This window comes from Myotis nattereri (assembly GCF_964212035.1).
Source record: "Myotis nattereri genome assembly, chromosome: 9".
In the NCBI taxonomy this organism is placed as follows: Eukaryota; Metazoa; Chordata; class Mammalia; order Chiroptera; family Vespertilionidae; genus Myotis; species Myotis nattereri.
In genome coordinates, this window is record NC_138084.1 from 41,409,895 (window position 1) to 41,428,152 (window position 18,258).

Sequence of the window (18,258 nt, forward strand, 5' to 3'; positions counted from 1 at the left end):
AAGGCCAGTGTTAAAGTAAATATAGTCTATTTATACATAATAGGAATACAGTTCTTCCTTAGGCTTAAAAATTAAATATTCGGGAGGTGGGGGTGGTAATCCAGGTGGAAAAGGAGAGAGGTACCTGCACAAAAAGATATGCACATGGATCCTCACAGTTAGTGCGGTTAAGTCCCCTGGCAAGGAGAAGTTACAGTATATATGAGTCTGAAATAGTTCAGCTCTAATCAGATAGAGCAATGAGAAGATTATCAAGATGGTACTTTGATGTACTTTTCAATGGTCTCAGTCCCCAAAAACTATAATTATAGAAACTGATCGTGCCACACAAAGGCCTCAACAGTTGGAGCTGATTCATTAAAAACCCCTAAAATTTAAATCTTCACAACCAACCCTCCTCCACCCCAAGGCCTGGGTTGACCTGGGTCCTTTGGCTGTTCTAGGAAACATCAACCCTTTTTTCCTGGAAGCGCTTTAGGAGGCCCTGACGGATCTGCTTAGACTTGATGCAGTAAACGATGGGGTTCATGAAGGGTGGGACCAAGAAGTGCAGGTTAGCCATGAGCACTGCCAGAGCAGGGTAGCTATGCTTCTCTACTCGGTGCAACACAGATAGCCCCAGTTTGGGCAAATAAAAGATGAGAACAATGCAGAGGTGTGAGACACACGTGTTGAGTGCCTTGAGACGTTCCCCAGGTGATGCAAGACCTAGCACGGTCCTTAGAATCAGGGTGTAGGAGAGGACAATGAGGCAGGAGTCAAGGCCCAGTGAGAGGAGTATCGAGACCAGGCCAACCAAGCTGTTGATCTGGGTGTCTGAGCAGGCCAGTCCTACAAGATCACAGTGCAGGCAGTAGCAGTGAGAGAGTACACTGATCTGGGGAAAGAGCAGATGCCGCAGGAGCATGGGTCCTGGGAGGTTGAGCACGACAGCCCTCACCAGGATGGCAGCCCCCACTTTGGCCATGGCTGAGTGGGTAAGAATTGTGGCATAGTGCAGAGGATCTCGGATGGCAACAATACGATCAAAGGCCATGGCCAGCAGCACACCAGATTCCACATAGGTGAAGGCATGGATGAAGAACATCTGTGCAGCACAGAGATCAAAGGGCAGCTCACGAGCGCCCAGCCAGAAGAGCCGCACCATAGTTGGGAAGGTGGAGGCACAGAGGCCCAGATCTGAGGCTGCCAACATGGACAGAAAGATGTACATGGGTTGTTGTAAGGCTGGGTCTGTGCGGATCAGGAAGAGGATGATACTGTTGCCCAAGATGGAAACCACACAGATAAGGTTGATGGGGATAGAAACCCAATGATGAGAAGCTTCCAGGCCTGGAAAGCCAGTGAGGAGGAAGGTTGAATGACCATAAGTGCTGGTGTTGCAGGAGAACATCATGTTTCCAGGAAGGGATTGTGCACCCTACAAGTAAGAGGCATTCATTCATTTGATCATCACTTATAAAGTCCCTAAGTGTGGGCTGCAAAAGAAGAGCTGCTCCATAACCCTTTCTTAGTCCATGAAAGAAACCTCATTCCTCTTAGGAGCTCCATTCCCTTCCATTTCCTGGCTACTTTAATATTATCTTTGAATAAGTAGTATTGAATCAATTTTATGAGTTGATCTATACTTAGTTCAGCTACTCAATACCTATCTTCTCTTTTGCCTAAACAACCTCTTTTATTCACTTAAGCAATACCCAAAACCCTATCTCTTCAAAGTGTCTTCTCAGATGAAATAATTAGTGGCTCAGTGGTTGAGTGTCAACCTGTGAACCAGGAGGTCACAGTTCAATTCTCAGTCAGGGCACATGCCCAGATTGTGGGCTCAGTCCCCAGTGTGGAGTATGCAGGAAGCAGCCAATCAATGATTCTCTCTCATCATTGATGTTTCTATCTCTCTCTCCCTCTCCCTTCCTCTGAAATCAATAAAAAATATTTTTTTAAAAATAAAAAAGGAGAATAATATTCTTAGAGACATGTTTTCCACAGTTTGATATACATGTTAACAAATATTTCAGAAAGGATACTCAAACAAATGGTGTATTTTTAAAACCATCTTTTGTGGAGACTGGTTAGTTTTTCTTCTGGTGCCATTATGCAACCAACATTTTCTGTATTTCTTTTCTGGAAATGCTTTGGGGCACTTAACAGGCTCTTTGAATGTCAATGGTGACACATTTCTCTCCTGTGAAGATGGGTTGGATTAGGAAAAGTAATCAAGAGTTCTTCAAAGCTAAGTCTGGTAAACTCAAATGCACTCATTTTTGTTAAACTCTCTCTTCCTCAATCCCACATCCACGTCATTGGCTGCTTAAAGCTTGCACATTTTCTGCTGACTCTGCCTCTGAGACAGTTCTGTGGACACATTTAATTTGAAGGCACCTTCCTCTTACACATCTCTTTTTCATCCCTTTTACCATAAAAGCTGTTGTGACAGCCCCAAGTACTTTGTGACATTCCCAAATACTTTGAAGTTCTCCTCAGTGTGGGCAGAACGGTGAGGCTGGCAGGTCTCGAGGACACCACCTGAGGAATGGAGCAGAGAAGCATGAGCACCAGAGCCCCAAGGGTTAATGTTAAGCAAGGAACCGAGAATGTGTACTGCAAGCGCATCTGTTTCCATAGCAGAGTTAGGCTGCAGTCTCCACAAGTTCTCTCTTCATCGACAGGACTGCATCTCCATTTGTCTTTTAAGTATCTTCACATTGATTTGCACTGTAAATTAAATGTCTTACAGAACCACAAACTGTAATTCCCCTATTTTCTCCCCAAAGTTCACCTTCCAATACCTCCCAGGTTTTGTTTTCTTTCCTGTTATCCATGAAATTTCCAGGGGAAACACACACACACACACACACACACACACACACACACACACACACACATAGTATCTCTTTTCACTCTGTAACATATTCCCCATATCTATATTTGAAATATCCCCTCCTTTCACATCCCAGTTAACTAATGTAGCCAAAGTCACCATCATGTCCCTAGATAGTATAACAGCCTCTTAAACTGTCCTACTTTTGTCATTTTTGTCACTCTTTATTGTTCTAAATTTATCATCCAAATTTCCATTTGAATCATGATCAGACTACTTGAGAAAAGGAAAGTGCGGACATTTAAATGAACATGTGCATAGGGAGGAAACGCAGTGATCAGGTTTGTTTTAGGAAGATGTCTCCTATAATATCTTTGTTAAATAACTCTCACGGGTCCCTGAGGCTGCAGGATCAAGTCTAAGGGAGATCATTAAACCAGGTCCATAAGGGGAAGGACCTTATCCATCCTACATTGCGAACCTACTCAGTTACCTCTCTCCTAAGCATTATAAACACTATTCAGAAGACATTTTTCTACTCATCAAATTTACCATATTTGATAATTCTTAAAATATATCTTTTGTTGAAATACAAAATACATGCAGAAAAGCCTGCATATTATAACTGTAAAGCTTGATGAATGAATTACCTCAAAGCAACAAGCACTCAGATTAAGAAACAAATTATTGTCAGCCTCAGGGAACTCCTGTGACCCCTTCCAGTTACCCCCTCCTCTCAGGGTTAACCATCATCTGGACTTCTAATACCACAGATTAATTTTGCCTATTTCAATCATGGAGGATATACTCTTTTCTACCTGCCTTCCTTCAAATTTACGTCTGTTTGTTGAAGAAATGAATATATGATTTTATTATTTTTACCAGCACTATCTTACTAAACTGACTTTCTGTTATGTGTCAAGCACAGTACAAGGAAATGACAGAGAGCAAAGAAAACTCACATAAGCCAGGAATACCCTAAAGTCGTGTGCTTGTTTGTTCCATTATGAGTGTGTACAATTTCACCGATTGGTGTCTGATAATGATTATTGATGATATGGATAGCTTGTATCATTTATTGACCTTGTGGTAGCCTCTGCGTAGGGATGTTACCTACTCTCTTCACAATAAGGAACTGAGTCCCAGGTTGAATAACTTGGTACAAACCAAACATCTGGTAAGTGAATGATCCTGATCTCAGTTCAGCACTGATTCTCAAGGCCATGTGCCAGCAGACAGCTTATGAAACTTCTCCCAAACTGTCAGGCCAGAGCCCAGATGGAAAGGCTTTTTCTCTGGATACAACTTAGTCCACACAAAAAAGCACTGATTGTCATTCCACATAGCATCACAGAGTTTTGTACAAAGTTCTGTGAAATGACAGCAGAAAGAAATGACAACCACAGGCCACAATCCCCCCTGAACAAGTGCCTTCTCCAGCAGTTGGCAACTTGGACAGTCCCTGTCTCCGTGGCTCCTGGAGATCCCTACGTCACTGTGCTGGAGTTAAAGCCGACTTTCTGTACTTAAAAACAAACAAACAAACATTTTGCCATGTCCTTTGCTTTCTGATATTTCTTTGGGGTTTTAAGTTTATTTTCTCCAGAAATTAAGGTATTTGTTTTTTATAAATGCTCTCTACATATTGCTTACTCAATCTGCTAACCCTGTGGGATATTTTCCCATTTTCTGATGAGAAAATTGAGGCTCAGGGAGGCCAAATAACTTTCCCAACGTAATGAAGCTAGGTGATTAGAGCTAGGATTTAAATCCAAGCTGGCCTAAAAACAAACGCTATTGGCTTAATTGCTTCATACTAGTATAAGAAAAGGCGATTCTGGCCCTTCGTGGCTATTAGATCCTTTGCCATCAAGAACATTTGAAGGCCAGTTTTTTTCTCCCCTTTCTCCAACCCCATGTCTCTCTAAAGCAGATGCAGTGTTTTGAGACCAGAGTGAGGTCACCTGCTGAAAGAAGTAGTTCCCAGAACCAGTCCCTTCATCCTCCAGCCAGGCCTCCACCTCCATCACTCCCAGTTTTTCCAAAAATTCCACACAGGTTGTAACTCGTCCTCCAGATGCAATGGCCAAGTTACCTTCCACAACTCATCTTTACCCAAGACCCAAGAATGCTGCAGTGTCTGATAAAAGGGAAAAGGCATCCTCCTCCCCCTGTTCTAATGCTGCAGGGGTGAGAAGAAGTTCAGCAAAGTGTTGTGTTTTTGCCATGTTTAAAATTAATAATAAAAGGACAATAATACTGACCTCACAGAATGGTGTGAACACGGGAAAGACTACAAACTGTTTAACACACAGTGGGCATTTATGAAAATGTGATGATAAGCAGAGATACCCTAGGGCAGCCGTGGGCAAACTACGGCCCACGGTTCGGCTGTTCTATCCGGCCCACAGAGCCGAAAGAGTGGAGGGTTCTCTTGCTCTCCCCTCTGCTCCTTCACCAGCAGCAGTGTTAACATGTATTAGCTCACACAAACACTCCATCCATGCTTTTGTTCCGGCCCTCTGGTCCAGTTTAAGAACCCATTGTGGCCCTCAAGTCAAAAAGTTTGCCCACCCCTGCCCTAGGGTTTCACATCCATTATCTCATGAAATCTCCCTCCTTCCCAAGTCTGTGAGTGGCATCATCTCCTTTCTTTAGGTGAGGAAATAGAGCCTGAGAGGTGTGGAAATCTGTCAATGGCCACATTAAGAGTAAACATAAGGGACCAGCATCAAGTGCAGTTCATTTGACCCAAAGCCCATGTGTCTGTCCATTCCTCAGCACTCTCATCTCTAAAATCTGTAATGATAATACTTGTCTCTTGAGATCATTATAAAGATTAAATGAGAATACATGCAAAGCACTTAGAATAGTGCCTGGCACAGAATAAGCAATTAATGAATGTTAACTATTATGGGTTGTTTTAGTATTTACTACTTTATGAGGTGGGTATAATTATCATTTCCATTTTGCATATGGAAAAACTAAAGTACCAAGTAGTTGTATAACTTGCCTAAGATAGTGAAGTAAAAAAGTAGATGAGCCAGCGTTCAAATCTAAGCAGTCTAACTCCAGAGCCCACATTCTTCAGCACTGCATCATGTTGCTTCTTTCTGCTAGCTGTGATGATTACTAATATCATTCATGCTTAAAATTTTTATCCCCAAAGAAGATGAAATACAATTACAGATTTATGCACTCTCATCGACCACCCCTACCTCCTCCCTCACCTCTTATATGCATCAATCCTTGAACTTCCCCATTGAAAAGTTCTAAGATTATCAGGATCCATGTGTTTATTGGCCATCCCTACGTTTCATAGTGCATGAGTTTAATACAGACTCATGGCTTAAGAAAATCTTCCCCCTAACAAAAAATAAAATCTCCTGGAGACCAAAGGAGAAATGTGATAAACCTACACCTGCAAAGAAAAACAATAAGAGGAAGAAATAGAGAGGGAGGAAGAAAGAGACAGAGAATCAATACAGAGCAGACCCTTCTAAGGGTGTGGGGAAAATTAAACCACACTCTCTGCCCCTCTACCATCTATTCATCCAGGTCCCAGAAGACCATGAATAGTGCAAAGACTGTGTCTTTCTCTGATCAGGGAAGTCTGTCCCCAAGTGGTTCATGGCCAAACTAAGAGCCATCTAAGAGTAATACCTAGCTTAGAGAAGGTTAGAGACCCTTCTCCCACAAGAGGATATCCATGGCAACCAGACATTAGTCTCTGGTACTCAAGAGGTTATTAGGCTGTAAGTCTCTGGACTTGCCAGCGGAGTCTTGAGACTGAAGAAGCCCCATGCCTGGGGCTAAGAGAAATTACAGAGAAGTAGGTGCTGGCGCAGTAGCCTTAACCTAGCAAAGATTGTCAAGAGCTGGGGACCTAAGGTTTCCCCAAGCTCGTGATGTTGTTAAACATCAGCTCTTTCCAAATTCTGCCAGCACTAGCCAGTTTGGCTCAGTGGATAGAGTGCCAGCCTATGGACCAAAGGGTCCCGGGTTCAATACTGGTCAAGGGCATGTACCTTGGTTTTAGGCTCCTGCTTGGCCCAGCCCTGGTCAGGGCTCCTGCAGAAGGCCATTAATCAATATGTTTCTCTCTTTCTTCCACTCTTCCTAACACTCAATGGAAAAAAATATCCTAGGGTGAAAATTAACAAAACAAAAAACAAACAAAACAAAAAAATTCTGCCAATGAGATATTAGGCAACATAGCCAAAGAGGAATGCATGATTGCTCTAAACATGGGGAGTATGTCAGAAAGGAGAGACTTTCTCTAACTTTATGCCTATACCTAGGGGATGAAGGTTGTTGAAAACTTAGCTCTAATACTGCTCTGCTTAGAAATAAGCTTAGCATAATCCTGTCTAGGTCAGACATCTGCATCTGGGCAGTCAAAAACTGTCTGGAGGGTCTCCAGCTCCCCAGAAACAACTCAGATCCATTTCACCTCCAGCTGCTTTCGAGCTGTTGGAAGCTTTTATGTTCTAGGGATGAATGGGGTCGTGTGAAGAAGCGTTCAGTGCTGCCCAGAAGGAGAAATGCTGATGTAGGTTGGTGGTGCAAGGCCTCGGGTGTGCACTCTCCCCATCGCAAGCCCAGCTTTGATACTCCAGGCCCAGCACTCACCATAGCTGCAGAGCTTCTGTCTCCTCTCATCTATCTGTCCATTTGTGAAATGCATTTCTTGCTGTGACAATAAAGACCAGAATGTTATAATCCTCCTGACAGAGTTAGGGAAATAACAGGTCTGCTGGGATCCCGGTGCAAAGCCAAGAGATTTTCAGAGTTGAATTTACTGAACCCCCTGAGTCCTGGGCCAGGCAGCTCTGGGACTTGGAAGGAAGCATCAGGTGGTAACATCCTGATGATTTTTCATAGAGGGCGCCAGAAGAATTCTAAGGTTTCCTGTCCTGAGCACCTGCTCTTCCCAAAAGGTCAGCCCCGTGAGTTGCCTGGTGACAAACAGGCAGGTGGAGACCAAGAGGATGGTTAGGGACTGGGACACACTCAGTCCTTCTGGAGCAAGAGACAGTGAGGCATTTCAGTTTCTCAAGAGAATAAGCCTAAGCTTTTTCCAAATTCTGCCAAAGAGAAATCAGGCAACATAGCCAAAGAGGTGTGCCTGAGTGCTTTAAACATGGGGAGCATGTCAGAGAGGAGACAAGTTCTCTAACCTTATGCCCACACCCAGGGGATGACGGTGGTGTAAAATAAACCTATGATGATGAAGTACTGTCTCTCCCTTTCTCTGCTAGTGTTAACCCTTGGAAATCATTCATCAAGCATGATGTAATGAAAAAGCTGAGATATATTTCTAGATCTGTCACTTATCAACTGTGATAATAAGCAAATTACTTTAACCCCTTGGGCCTTTTATGCTTCACTTGTAAACTGAGAATAATGGCTATTTCATGGGATCATTGTTAGAATTATAACATAATGTGAGAGCACTCAGAAAAGGACTTGAAACATCATAGATTCTCCATACGTACCCCCTTTCCTTTCAAATAGGGACTGAGAACAGGCTTCAGTAGTCTGAACTCCTCTACATTGTCCATCCACATGTCATGCTTCCCACTCATAGTCAGAGTTTGGGGATTTTTAACTAAACTTTTTATTTGGAAATAAATTTAGATTCACAGAACAGTTTCAAAGATAGCATAAAAAGTTTCTGTCTATTCTCCAGCCAGCTTCCTTAATGTTAATATAAACATGGTACATCTGTCAAAACTAAGGAATTACTGATGGCCCATTACTAGTAACTACAGTCCAGGTTTCCTTTGTATTTCATCAGTTTTTCCATTAGTGCCTGTTTCCTAATCCGGACTCAATGCAGGGTACCACATCACGTCTGCTTAGAATGGTGGTTGCAGGGGCTGGAGAGAGGGAGCAATGGGCAATCATTGTTTAATGGAGACAGAGTTTGGGTTTGGCAAGATGAAAAAAGTTCTGTAGATGGATGGTGGTGATGGCTGCACAGTAATGTGAATGTATTTAATGCCACTGGATTACACACCTAAAAATAGTTAACATGGTAAATTTTATGTTATGGGTATTTAGCACAATCTTTAAAATAATAATGATAACGAAATAATCTATGAAAATCCCTAGCTCAGTGACAAGAACACAGTTGGTGTTCAATCACTGTCAATTTCCTTCTAACCGCTCCCTGGTGCAGCGATTTTCAACCTGTGGGTCGCGACCCCTTTGGGAGTCGAACGACCCTTTCACAGGGGTTGCCTAAGACAGAGCTGCCTCAAACAGATTGTCAAACTGCAGCGGGAAGGCCGGGGAGGGTTGGGGGGGCAGGAGGGAGGGGGTAAGAGATCAGCTAAAGGACTTGTATGCATGCATATAAACATAACCAATGGACATAAGACACTGGGGGATAGGGGAGGCTAGGGGACTGTCAAGGGGGGGGGGAAGGACACATATGTAATACCCTTTGTAATACTTTAAGCAATAAAAAAAAAGAAGAAATTCTTACCATTTGCAACAGCATGAATGGAACTGAAGAGCATTATGCTAAGCAAAATAAGCCAGTCAGAGAAAGATAAGTATCACATGACCTCACTCATTTGTGGAATATAATGAACAACATACACTGATGAACAAAAACAGATCCAGAGACAGAGAAACATCAATCAGACCGTCAAACCTCAGAGGGAAGGTAGGGGAGGGTGGGGGTAAGGGGGTGAGATCAACCAAAGAACTTGTATGCATGCATATAAGCCTAACCAATGGACACAGACACAGGGGGGTGAGGGCATGAGTGGGGGGGAATAATGGGGGGATAAGGACACATATGTAATACCTTAATCAATAAAGGAAAAAAAAATCCAAAAAATAAATAAATAAATAAAACCAAAAAAATAAAAAGAAAACACATATATAATTACATATTGTTTTTGTGATTAATCACTATGCTTTAATTATGTTCAATTTGTGACAATGAAATTGGGGGTCACCACAACCTGAGGATCTGTATTAAAGTGTCATGGCATTAGGAAGGTTGAGAACCACTGCCCTGGTGTGATACATGCCTTGAGGTCCTGCACAATAAATCTCTTATGCCCTGATGTTAAAAGAATAACAAGTGCTGGGAAAAGGAATTGTTTCTGAAAGTAGGAAGCAGATGGTGGCAAGTGAGGGCGCACTCCCCGCGCTCTTCTCTCCCACCAAACCTCCTTAAGAGGGCACAGCACGTGGGCACAGCACGTCGGGGCGGGCTGATGGCCCCTCCACCTAGTTAGTGGTTCTCAACCTTCTGGCCCTTTAAATACAGTTCCTCATGTTGTGACCCAACCATAAAATTATTTTCGTTGCTACTTCATAACTGTAATGTTGCAACTGTTATGAATCGTAATGTAAATATCTGATATGCAGGATGGTCTTAAGCGACCCACAGGTTGAGAAACGCTGATAGATGTTTTACTGTATTAGATAGTGAGGACACGGGAGGGGGCACAAAGCAGGAAGCAAAGGCAGCGAGCTTTCACTCTGACCCAGCCTCCCGCAGCACCAGCCCAGGCGTCTGTACGCAGCTTCCGAGCCCAGCGGCTGTCAACTCCACCTCCGCTCGCCCTTCTCCCGCCTCGCCCGCCCCTTGCGTTTCCTCTCCTCTCGCTCCTCCCACTCTCTCCCCTGGCCCGCCTCCCTTAGACTTGCCTCTTACAGAAAATCGAAAGTGGAATAGAAAGCCGGCTGCCGCCCCCTGAGTGCCCGGAAAAGGTGAGTGAACAGGCTGGCCCTAGGTACCCCTGCCCAGGTCTGAAGATCCCCTTTCTTCCAGTTCCCACCCTAGAGCCTTGGGGGTCAGTCTCCCCCTCTCCGCAGCAGGTCTTCCTGGGAGGAGGCTGGGCTGTGAACGTGACTTCCAAGTAACGTGGAAGGAGCTCCGGCTGCCCTGCTGCCGGCACCTGAGCTGGGACAAGGGCCGGCTAAAGCTGGGGGTGGGGGCGGGGGGGGGGGAGAAAAACAGAACGGAAGCCGGAAACCCAGCTGGAGGGTGGTCCCGACGAGTCCAGTGTGGGGGAGGTCTGCGATCCTGAGACTCCCATCCCCGCCTCTAGCCCTGGCCCGTGTGGCTCACTGGTTGGAGCATAGTCCCGTGCACTGAAAGATTGGTGCCCCAAAAGGTGTGGGTTCGATTCCACGGACGGGCGCCTATGGATGGCAACCGATCCCCGGACATTGAGGCACTTTCTTTCTCCCTCTCTCTCTCAAAAAAAGTACCCCTCTGAAAGAGAAAGGGCCAGGGTTAGGATGGGAGGAAATGAAGACAGCTGCCAAGTTCAGAGTAGCTGACAGAAGAGCCCAGGGTATGCTGATCACACATGCGTGTATGTATACACACACACACACAGATACACATATATACTTAAAAGAATATATAAGAATAGCCCCGCCCAGTGTAGCTCAGTTGGTTGGAGTGTCCTCCCGTACACCAAAGGTTGTGGGTTCGATTCCGGTCAGGGCACATACCTAGGTTGGGAGTTGGATCTCTGGTTGGGGAGACAGTTTTCACTGTCTCTTTTGGGGACTCAGTTACCCCCTTCTGTCTGACTGAATCAGACAGACTATGGAGGAAAAGGTCTTGTTATTCAGGTTAATGTTCTTGTCTTGTGTTAACCCCTCCAGTTCACTCTCCCTCATATCTTTCTTTGAGTTGTTTTGTTTTCCTCACACACCCTTTCTGGTCTTCTCCCTAACTTTTCTCCTCCCCCTACTAGGTCGCCTCAAGATCTCCACCGTGCTGCTTACTAGGAACATCCCCGCCATGGCCTCAGCAAAGCCCTTGGCAATGATGTGGGAGGAGGTCACATGCCCCATCTGCCTGGATCCCACAGTGGAGCCTGTGAGCATTGAATGTGGCCACAGCTTCTGCCATGAATGCATCTCTCAGGTCGCCAAAGCTGGGGGCGGCACCTGTCCTGTGTGCAGGAAGCAATTCCTGCTCAAGAACTTCCGGCCCAATCTCCAGCTAGCCAATATGGTGGACAACCTAAGGCAAATCAGTCAAAATGCCAAGGAGGGCACACAGAAGGAGCAATGTGGGGTGCATGGAGAGAGACTTCTCCTGTTCTGTGAGAGAGATGAGAAGGCTCTTTGCCTGGTGTGTTCCCAGTCTCGGAAACACCGTGACCATCCTGTGGTCCCGCTTGAGGAGGCTGCCCAGGAGTACCAGGTGAGGTCTTGGCACGGAGGCATGAACAGATAGAAAGGAGATGGGATGGGAGAGAGTCCCCTGTAGAGGTGGGGGACTGGAGAAAGGGAGAGCGTTCCCCACCTTCTTGTCTAATTTAAGGCTCATCAGAACTTTCTTATTCCCAGGAGCAGGGAAGATGCTATGGGAAAATGCTGCAAAGATCTTGTTTCCTTGTGGTTTCCTGGTTAATTAGGAATGAGTACTGCCCCCACCCCTGCCACCCGAACAGTGTGGCGCTTTCTTAAGAAACATGAGGCTTTTTCCAAAAAATGTCACAAAAATTTGAATCCCAATAGGACTCTAGTCCTCCCTCCTTTTCTGCCCTCAGGCTTTTCTGAGAACCCATATGATCTTCCCCCACCTCCTTCTTGGTCTGGTTGGACATTACCCTGCTATCTTTCTCTGCAGGAGAAGCTCCAGGTGGCATTAAAGAAACTGAGAAAAGAGCAAGAATTGGCTGAGAAGTTGGAAATGGATGTTGTAACGAAGAGAGCAGCCTGGAAGGCAAGAGTCACATTCCCCAAAGGCATCTTAGATCAAAAGCCTAGACAGGGTCCAGGGGCCTAGCCTCAAGAAAACCCTAACCATATCACTGCCTGTCTGAAGAGTGATAGGGTCAGCGTATGTCACTCTTCAAGAACCAACAGTCCTCTAGGCTCCCTGGTAGAGGGAAATAAACAGTATGGAGCTCAAAGAGAGCTCCCAACAAGACACAAAAATTGAGAGTCTTAAGAGATGCTGAGGAAAAAGCCATACCCTAAAGTTCCTGCCCAGTCTTAGGGGTTGACCACACCAATGCCATAGCATCTGGGACAGAGCTATCCCAGGAGAGAGACGGGTACGCCTGTCAGGAAATGACAGGGGCTGTGAGGAACAGACTTGAGGGAACCACCAAGGCCTGAGGTAGGAAAACCAGTCTGACCAGGTGATTGCCTGACTGTGTCCAGATCACTGGTCCAAAGTAGAATGAGGAACTAAAGCTTATTCTGCACTGGTGATATGGAGGCGGGTCAGGAGTGGAGTGGAAGGAACTCGTGGCCAATAGATACCAAAAGAGAAAGATTTAGGAAGTAGGGAGGGTGAATCAAGCTGTGGTGGCAGAAGGGGTCATCTTGTGTCATTGGTAACCCTCTAGTCCAGCGGTTCTCAACCTGTGGGTCACGACCCCTTTGGAAGTTGAACGACCCTTTCACAGGGGTCTCCTAAGACCATCGGAAAACACATATATAATTACATATTGTTTTTGTGATTAATCACTATACTTTAATTATGTTCAATTTGTAACATTGAAATTGGGGGTCACCACAACATGAGGAACTGTATTAAAGGGTCGCAGCATTAGGAAGGTTGAGAACCACTGCTCTAGTCACCAATACAAGAGGGCGAGCGAAGTACAGCACAAAGACTTTCTTGCCCCAGGACTTAAGAATTGGTGTTGTGGACCCGTCTTTGTGAGGTTTGAGTGGGGACAGGTGTTACTCCTCAGTAACACTGAGATATGAAGATAAAAGGACACATTTGAGTGCTGGTTGGGTTTTAAAAGAAGTTGAAAAGAGTCCCTGATTCCGTGGGCTGATGCAGCTGTTATTCTAGGGCAGTGATGGCGAACCTTTTGAGCTCGGCATGTCAGCATTTTGAAAAACCCTAACTTAACTCTGGTGCCGTGTCACATATAGAAATTTTTTGATATTTGCAACCACAGTAAAACAAAGATTTATATTTTTGATATTTATTTTATATATTTAAATGCCATTTAACAAAGAAAAATCAACCAAAAAAATGAGTTCTCGTGTCACCTCTGACACGCGTGTCATAGGTTCGCCATCACTGTTCTAAGGCAACTGCTGTGTGTGTGTGTGTGTGTGTGTGTGTGTGTGTGTGTTTCTTCCCGGACAGAGCCAGAGTGGTAAGTCGACAGGGAGTAGAAGTGGGTATGGACACCTCAATTCTCCAAGCTTGGGAGGTTTTGATTTTTAAAAAACCCACCTCTCTCTTTCCAATGACACCAAAGGAGAAGGTTGAGACACACAAGTTGAGGATCCACGCAGAGTTTGAGCAGCAGAAAAACTTCCTGGCTGAGGAGAAACAGAGGCAACTGCAGAAGCTAGAGAAGGAAGAGAGGGAACAGCTGAGAATCCTGGGGGAGACGGAGGCCAAGCTGGCCCAGCGCTGCCAGGCCCTGCAGGAGCTGGTCTCCGAGCTGGAGAGGAGAAGCCGGGGCTCGGAGCTGGAGCTGCTGCAGGTGAGACGGGAGAGGCTCCCACTCTGCTCTCTAGGAGGAACCGAACAAAAGCCAGAGCTCCCTGGGGCTATCGTCAGAGCAAACAGAAACCTGGTCCCTGGAATTTTTTTTTTTTTAATAAAACAAACTGGAATTCAGACCCATGAGTGGTTTGCATTCAAGGCATGGAAAGATACAGACTTAGGAGGGAGTAATCCATGCAGCAATTTTTTTAAATGAACGTCTCTGATAACTGCCTGCTCTAACATGCGCCAGTTTCATGACCTTGAGAAAGGTCCTTAACCAGGTTTCTCATATGTTAAATGGATATTATATTACATATCTCAAAGAATTTTTGTGAGAATTAAATGAGAATCCACCAAGGCTTTTTGATGAATATCTGGCCATGGGAAAGTTTTCTTAAAAACTAAAAATATTGAACTGAAAATTAAGAGACAGTAGCCCAGCCCCAGCCCTGTCACCAGTCCTCTGTACCACTCTAGGTTAAGTCATTTTTTCCTTTCCTGGACCTAATTTATCCATTTGTGAAAAATAAGGGAAAGGAGATGGACTAAGAAACAAGAATTCCCCAAACTTGAGTCATAATTGTATCTCCTTTATACTTTCTGCTACTTCTATGAACTACCTAAGTGATCTTAACATGTTATTTTTCTTTAAATTGTCTCACACTTTTGCCAGAATAAATTTAGTTTAAAAGGAAATTTGTCCTAACCAATAATAGGCAAGAAATCATGTTGATGTGGTTGCTGATACTTTTCCTATTTCATAAGAATAACTGCGTATTCTTAAATAGCACATATTACATGCCAGGCATTGAATCCCTCCTGACGTTGTGAGGAGGTGGTTCTATTGTTCCATTTTCCAGATGGGAACACCAAGGCACAGAGATGTTAAGAGAGTTAGTGAGAGACAAAAGCTAAGTAACCTGACCCAGTTCACCCGAGTGGTATGAGAAAGAGCTAAGATTAAAAGAAGTACATAACTGTTTTTTTAAGTCATCAGTGTATATGCTATTTAAAATTATCTCATATCCACCAGTGATTTGTTTGCCAACCTCCTAATGCACTTTTGGAGCACTGAGGAGCCTGCCAGGACCAGATACAGGCTCCCAACCTCAGCAACAGAATATTCTCAGGTGATTTGATTTCACATACGTGAGGGAGCAACATTAACGACAGCACAGGACAGAGCTTTAACCAGCCTTTCCTCTCCAAACAGCTCAAGCCCACAAATGAGACAGAGCAGTTTCTGTGCATCCTGACTTGGCTATTCTTTCCCTGTGACTGTCTCTGGGCCTCTGCCAGGTGGGGCTATTTGCTTCTTTCCACTCTCACCACCCACTTCCTCTCCCCGAGAATCTAGTCTTTCTAACTTGTTTGATCGTCTTCTTGGCTATAGGTTACATACGGTTATATGTGGGTTTCTGGTTACCCACGAGCATCCACACATCCCTCTGTTCCAAGCTGGTCAGAGACGTCTTTTGGGCCATGGCCCAGAGGAACTGGACAGAGCAGTGTCCTAAGGACCTCAGGGTGGCATCGCATCACCCACGGGACTGACGTCTCAGTCGTTCAACCAGTGATTCTGGAACTTACTCTGTCTCTTTTTTCCTCAGGAGGTGAAAAGTGTCCTGGAAAGGTAAGGAGAGGTTTTCTTTGTTGGAGGAAGGGGTGGCAGGAGGTGTATTTACCTGCATTAATGATTATTGAGTTAGAGAAACATGCACTGAAGTCTTCCCCATGCACCTTCCTATTCTCAGAGATACAATCCTCCATGAAATATTTTCTGGTCTCCCAGGGCTAATTCTTGGGCATCTCAGTTGGTGAGTTGTCCAAAGTAATTGGACTGTAACATCTTCACAAAATGAAGCCCTGACAAACAGGGAAATTCTGGGAGGTTGTGGGTCTACAGGCTGATGGGACTTCTTTTAAAAACTAACTAGCCACACACCTCCCAGAAAGAGCCATGAGTAGGACCCACGGCATGGGTGAGGCTCCTTGACGTTCCTTAGAAAATGATTCCGCGTAGATCAGCGCCCTGCCTGTAAAATGAAACCGGAAGTGCTTGTGTGGTGACCTTGGGCTTGGAGAGGAGATACCCACTATGCTCATGCTCCAGAGGCCCATGTGGTGGGGGGGCCTGGATAGGGTGTGAGTCCTGCCTCCTTTTGTCTCTCACCCCCAGGGATTCTAATATAACAGGTGTTTATAAATTTGTGTTTAATTAAGTTATCAATCATCTACAAGAGAGGTTATCACATTGGGGCTCAGGGAGGGTGGGGGAGGAGTTAAAGATGAGGTGTCTAACTCTGTTTTCCCCAGGAGTGAATCCTGGAAACTGGGAGAGCTGGACATCACCTCCCCAGACCTGAGGACTGTGTGTCTTGTGCCAGGGCTGAAGAGTATGCTGAGGATGTGTGGAGGTGAGGCAAGCTCCAGGAGTTCAGGACCAGCCTATGAACAGCAGCGGGATGACAAGAGTGTGACTAGGTCCAGGGTCAGGGAGAGATGTCAGGTCAAAGTAAGTGGGGCAGGAACAGAGCTAGGGAAAGTGGTTCCCTCAATAGTCTGGACAATGGCTGGAGCTGGCTTGGCTGGGGGGGGGGGGGGGGGCGTCATTTCCTCACACAGTGATGTTTAGGCTCACCCCATCATCCCCCCGACCACAGAGACAGGGTTAGTTACTCCCCACACACACTCTCCCGGCCTAACTGTGGTCCTCTCTCTGCAGTACACATCACTCTGGATCCACACACAGCCAATCCGTGGCTTATCATTTCAGAGGACAAGAGACAAGTGAGGCTTGGAGACACCCAGCAGAAGGTGCCTGAAAAAGAAGAGAGATTTGATACTTATCCTATGGTCCTGGGTGCCCAGTGCTTCGACTCTGGAAAACGTTACTGGGAGGTAGATGTGACGGGAAAGGAGGCCTGGGACCTGGGTGTTTGTAGAGACTCTGTGCAGAGGAAGGGGCATTTTATACTCAGCCCCATGAATGGCTTCTGGACAATTTGGCTGTGGAAGAAAGAAAAATATGAGGCTGGCACCTGCCCGCAGACTCCACTCCACCTCTCGGTGCCTCCATGCCAAATTGGGATCTTCCTGGACTATGAGGCCCGTACTGTCTCCTTCTACAACATCACTGACCACGGCTCACTCATCTACACCTTCTCAGAATGTGCCTTCACTGGGCCCCTACGGCCTTTCTTCAATCCTGGTTTTGATGATGGTGGAAGAAACTCAGCCCCTCTGACCCTCTGTCCCCTGAGGATGGCATGATAGGGAGCCACTGACTGTTGATGGCTCTCTCTGGACACTAACACTTCCTTTGTTGACTCCCCCTCCTCAGCCACTCATCCTGTCTTATTTCCCAATGACCTCCGAACTGCCTTTGTCTCTGCAGAGGTGTCGGGATACCAGCAAGCCAGGTTTGACAAGGAGGTCACTGAACATCTATCTCAAGTGATCTTCAACCTCAGTATTCCTGCCCTAGATTGCTTATGATTCCCTCTCCAAAAGAAACTACTTATATTTGGTCCAAACTCATCTGGATCAACCAAAACATGTTCTGCCTTCTCTTTTTGTTTTCCCCATCTCTAGGCCTTTGCTCAGATCTCTATTTTATTTTACATAGTTTGCAAAAGGGCTTCCCAAATAAATTGTGCCTCTATCCCATTCAACTCTTGTTCTCATATTTGAGACAGACTTTCCAACACAAACACATCTGATCATAGGTGGCTCCACATTTTTTTTAAGGTGAATTAAGCACACCTTAGATTGCCAAGTTAAATATCCAGCCTGCATCACCATTATCTCCCAACCGTATCTTGATAATGGAGTTTGTTAAAGGGCACATCAATCTAAATCAGTGGTTCTCAACCTTCCTAATGCCGCGACCCTTTAATACAGTTCCTCACGTTGTGGTGACCCCTAACCATAAAATTATTTTCGTTGCTACTTCATAACTGTAAATTTTGCTACT

At 45.3% G+C, this 18,258-nt stretch overlaps 2 protein-coding genes across 2 annotated transcripts; one reads left to right on the forward strand and one right to left on the reverse strand.

Annotated features, from left to right (window-relative positions):
* Positions 1–439: 439 nt before the first annotated feature.
* On the reverse strand, positions 440–1,393 carry LOC308524076 (olfactory receptor 51G2-like; the record flags this gene model as incomplete). Its single annotated transcript, XM_081098229.1, has 1 exon — positions 440–1,393. The coding sequence occupies one exon, from the start codon at positions 1,391–1,393 to the stop codon at positions 440–442; it is 954 nt and encodes a 317-aa protein (XP_080954355.1).
* A 10,170-nt stretch (positions 1,394–11,563) lies between these two features.
* Positions 11,564–17,954, forward strand: TRIM21 (tripartite motif containing 21). The gene is made up of 6 exons (XM_081098202.1): positions 11,564–12,014; positions 12,444–12,539; positions 14,047–14,277; positions 15,893–15,915; positions 16,599–16,699; positions 17,008–17,954. Exons 1-6 carry the CDS (start codon positions 11,607–11,609, stop codon positions 17,553–17,555), a joined length of 1,407 nt encoding a protein of 468 aa, XP_080954328.1. The 5' UTR covers positions 11,564–11,606; the 3' UTR covers positions 17,556–17,954.
* Positions 17,955–18,258: the final 304 nt, after the last annotated feature.

What these genes read in the sequence shown, in the direction of transcription:
- TRIM21 (XM_081098202.1), top strand. Translation starts at nt 11,607, where the DNA reads ATGGCCTCAGCAAAGCCCTTGGCAATGATGTGGGAGGAGGTCACATGC. An exon ending in AGGCTGCCCAGGAGTACCAG is followed by an intron (nt 12,015 to 12,443) that starts GTGAGGTCTTGG and finishes CTTTCTCTGCAG; the next exon opens with GAGAAGCTCCAGGTGGCATT. An exon ending in CGAAGAGAGCAGCCTGGAAG is followed by an intron (nt 12,540 to 14,046) that starts GCAAGAGTCACA and finishes ATGACACCAAAG; the next exon opens with GAGAAGGTTGAGACACACAA.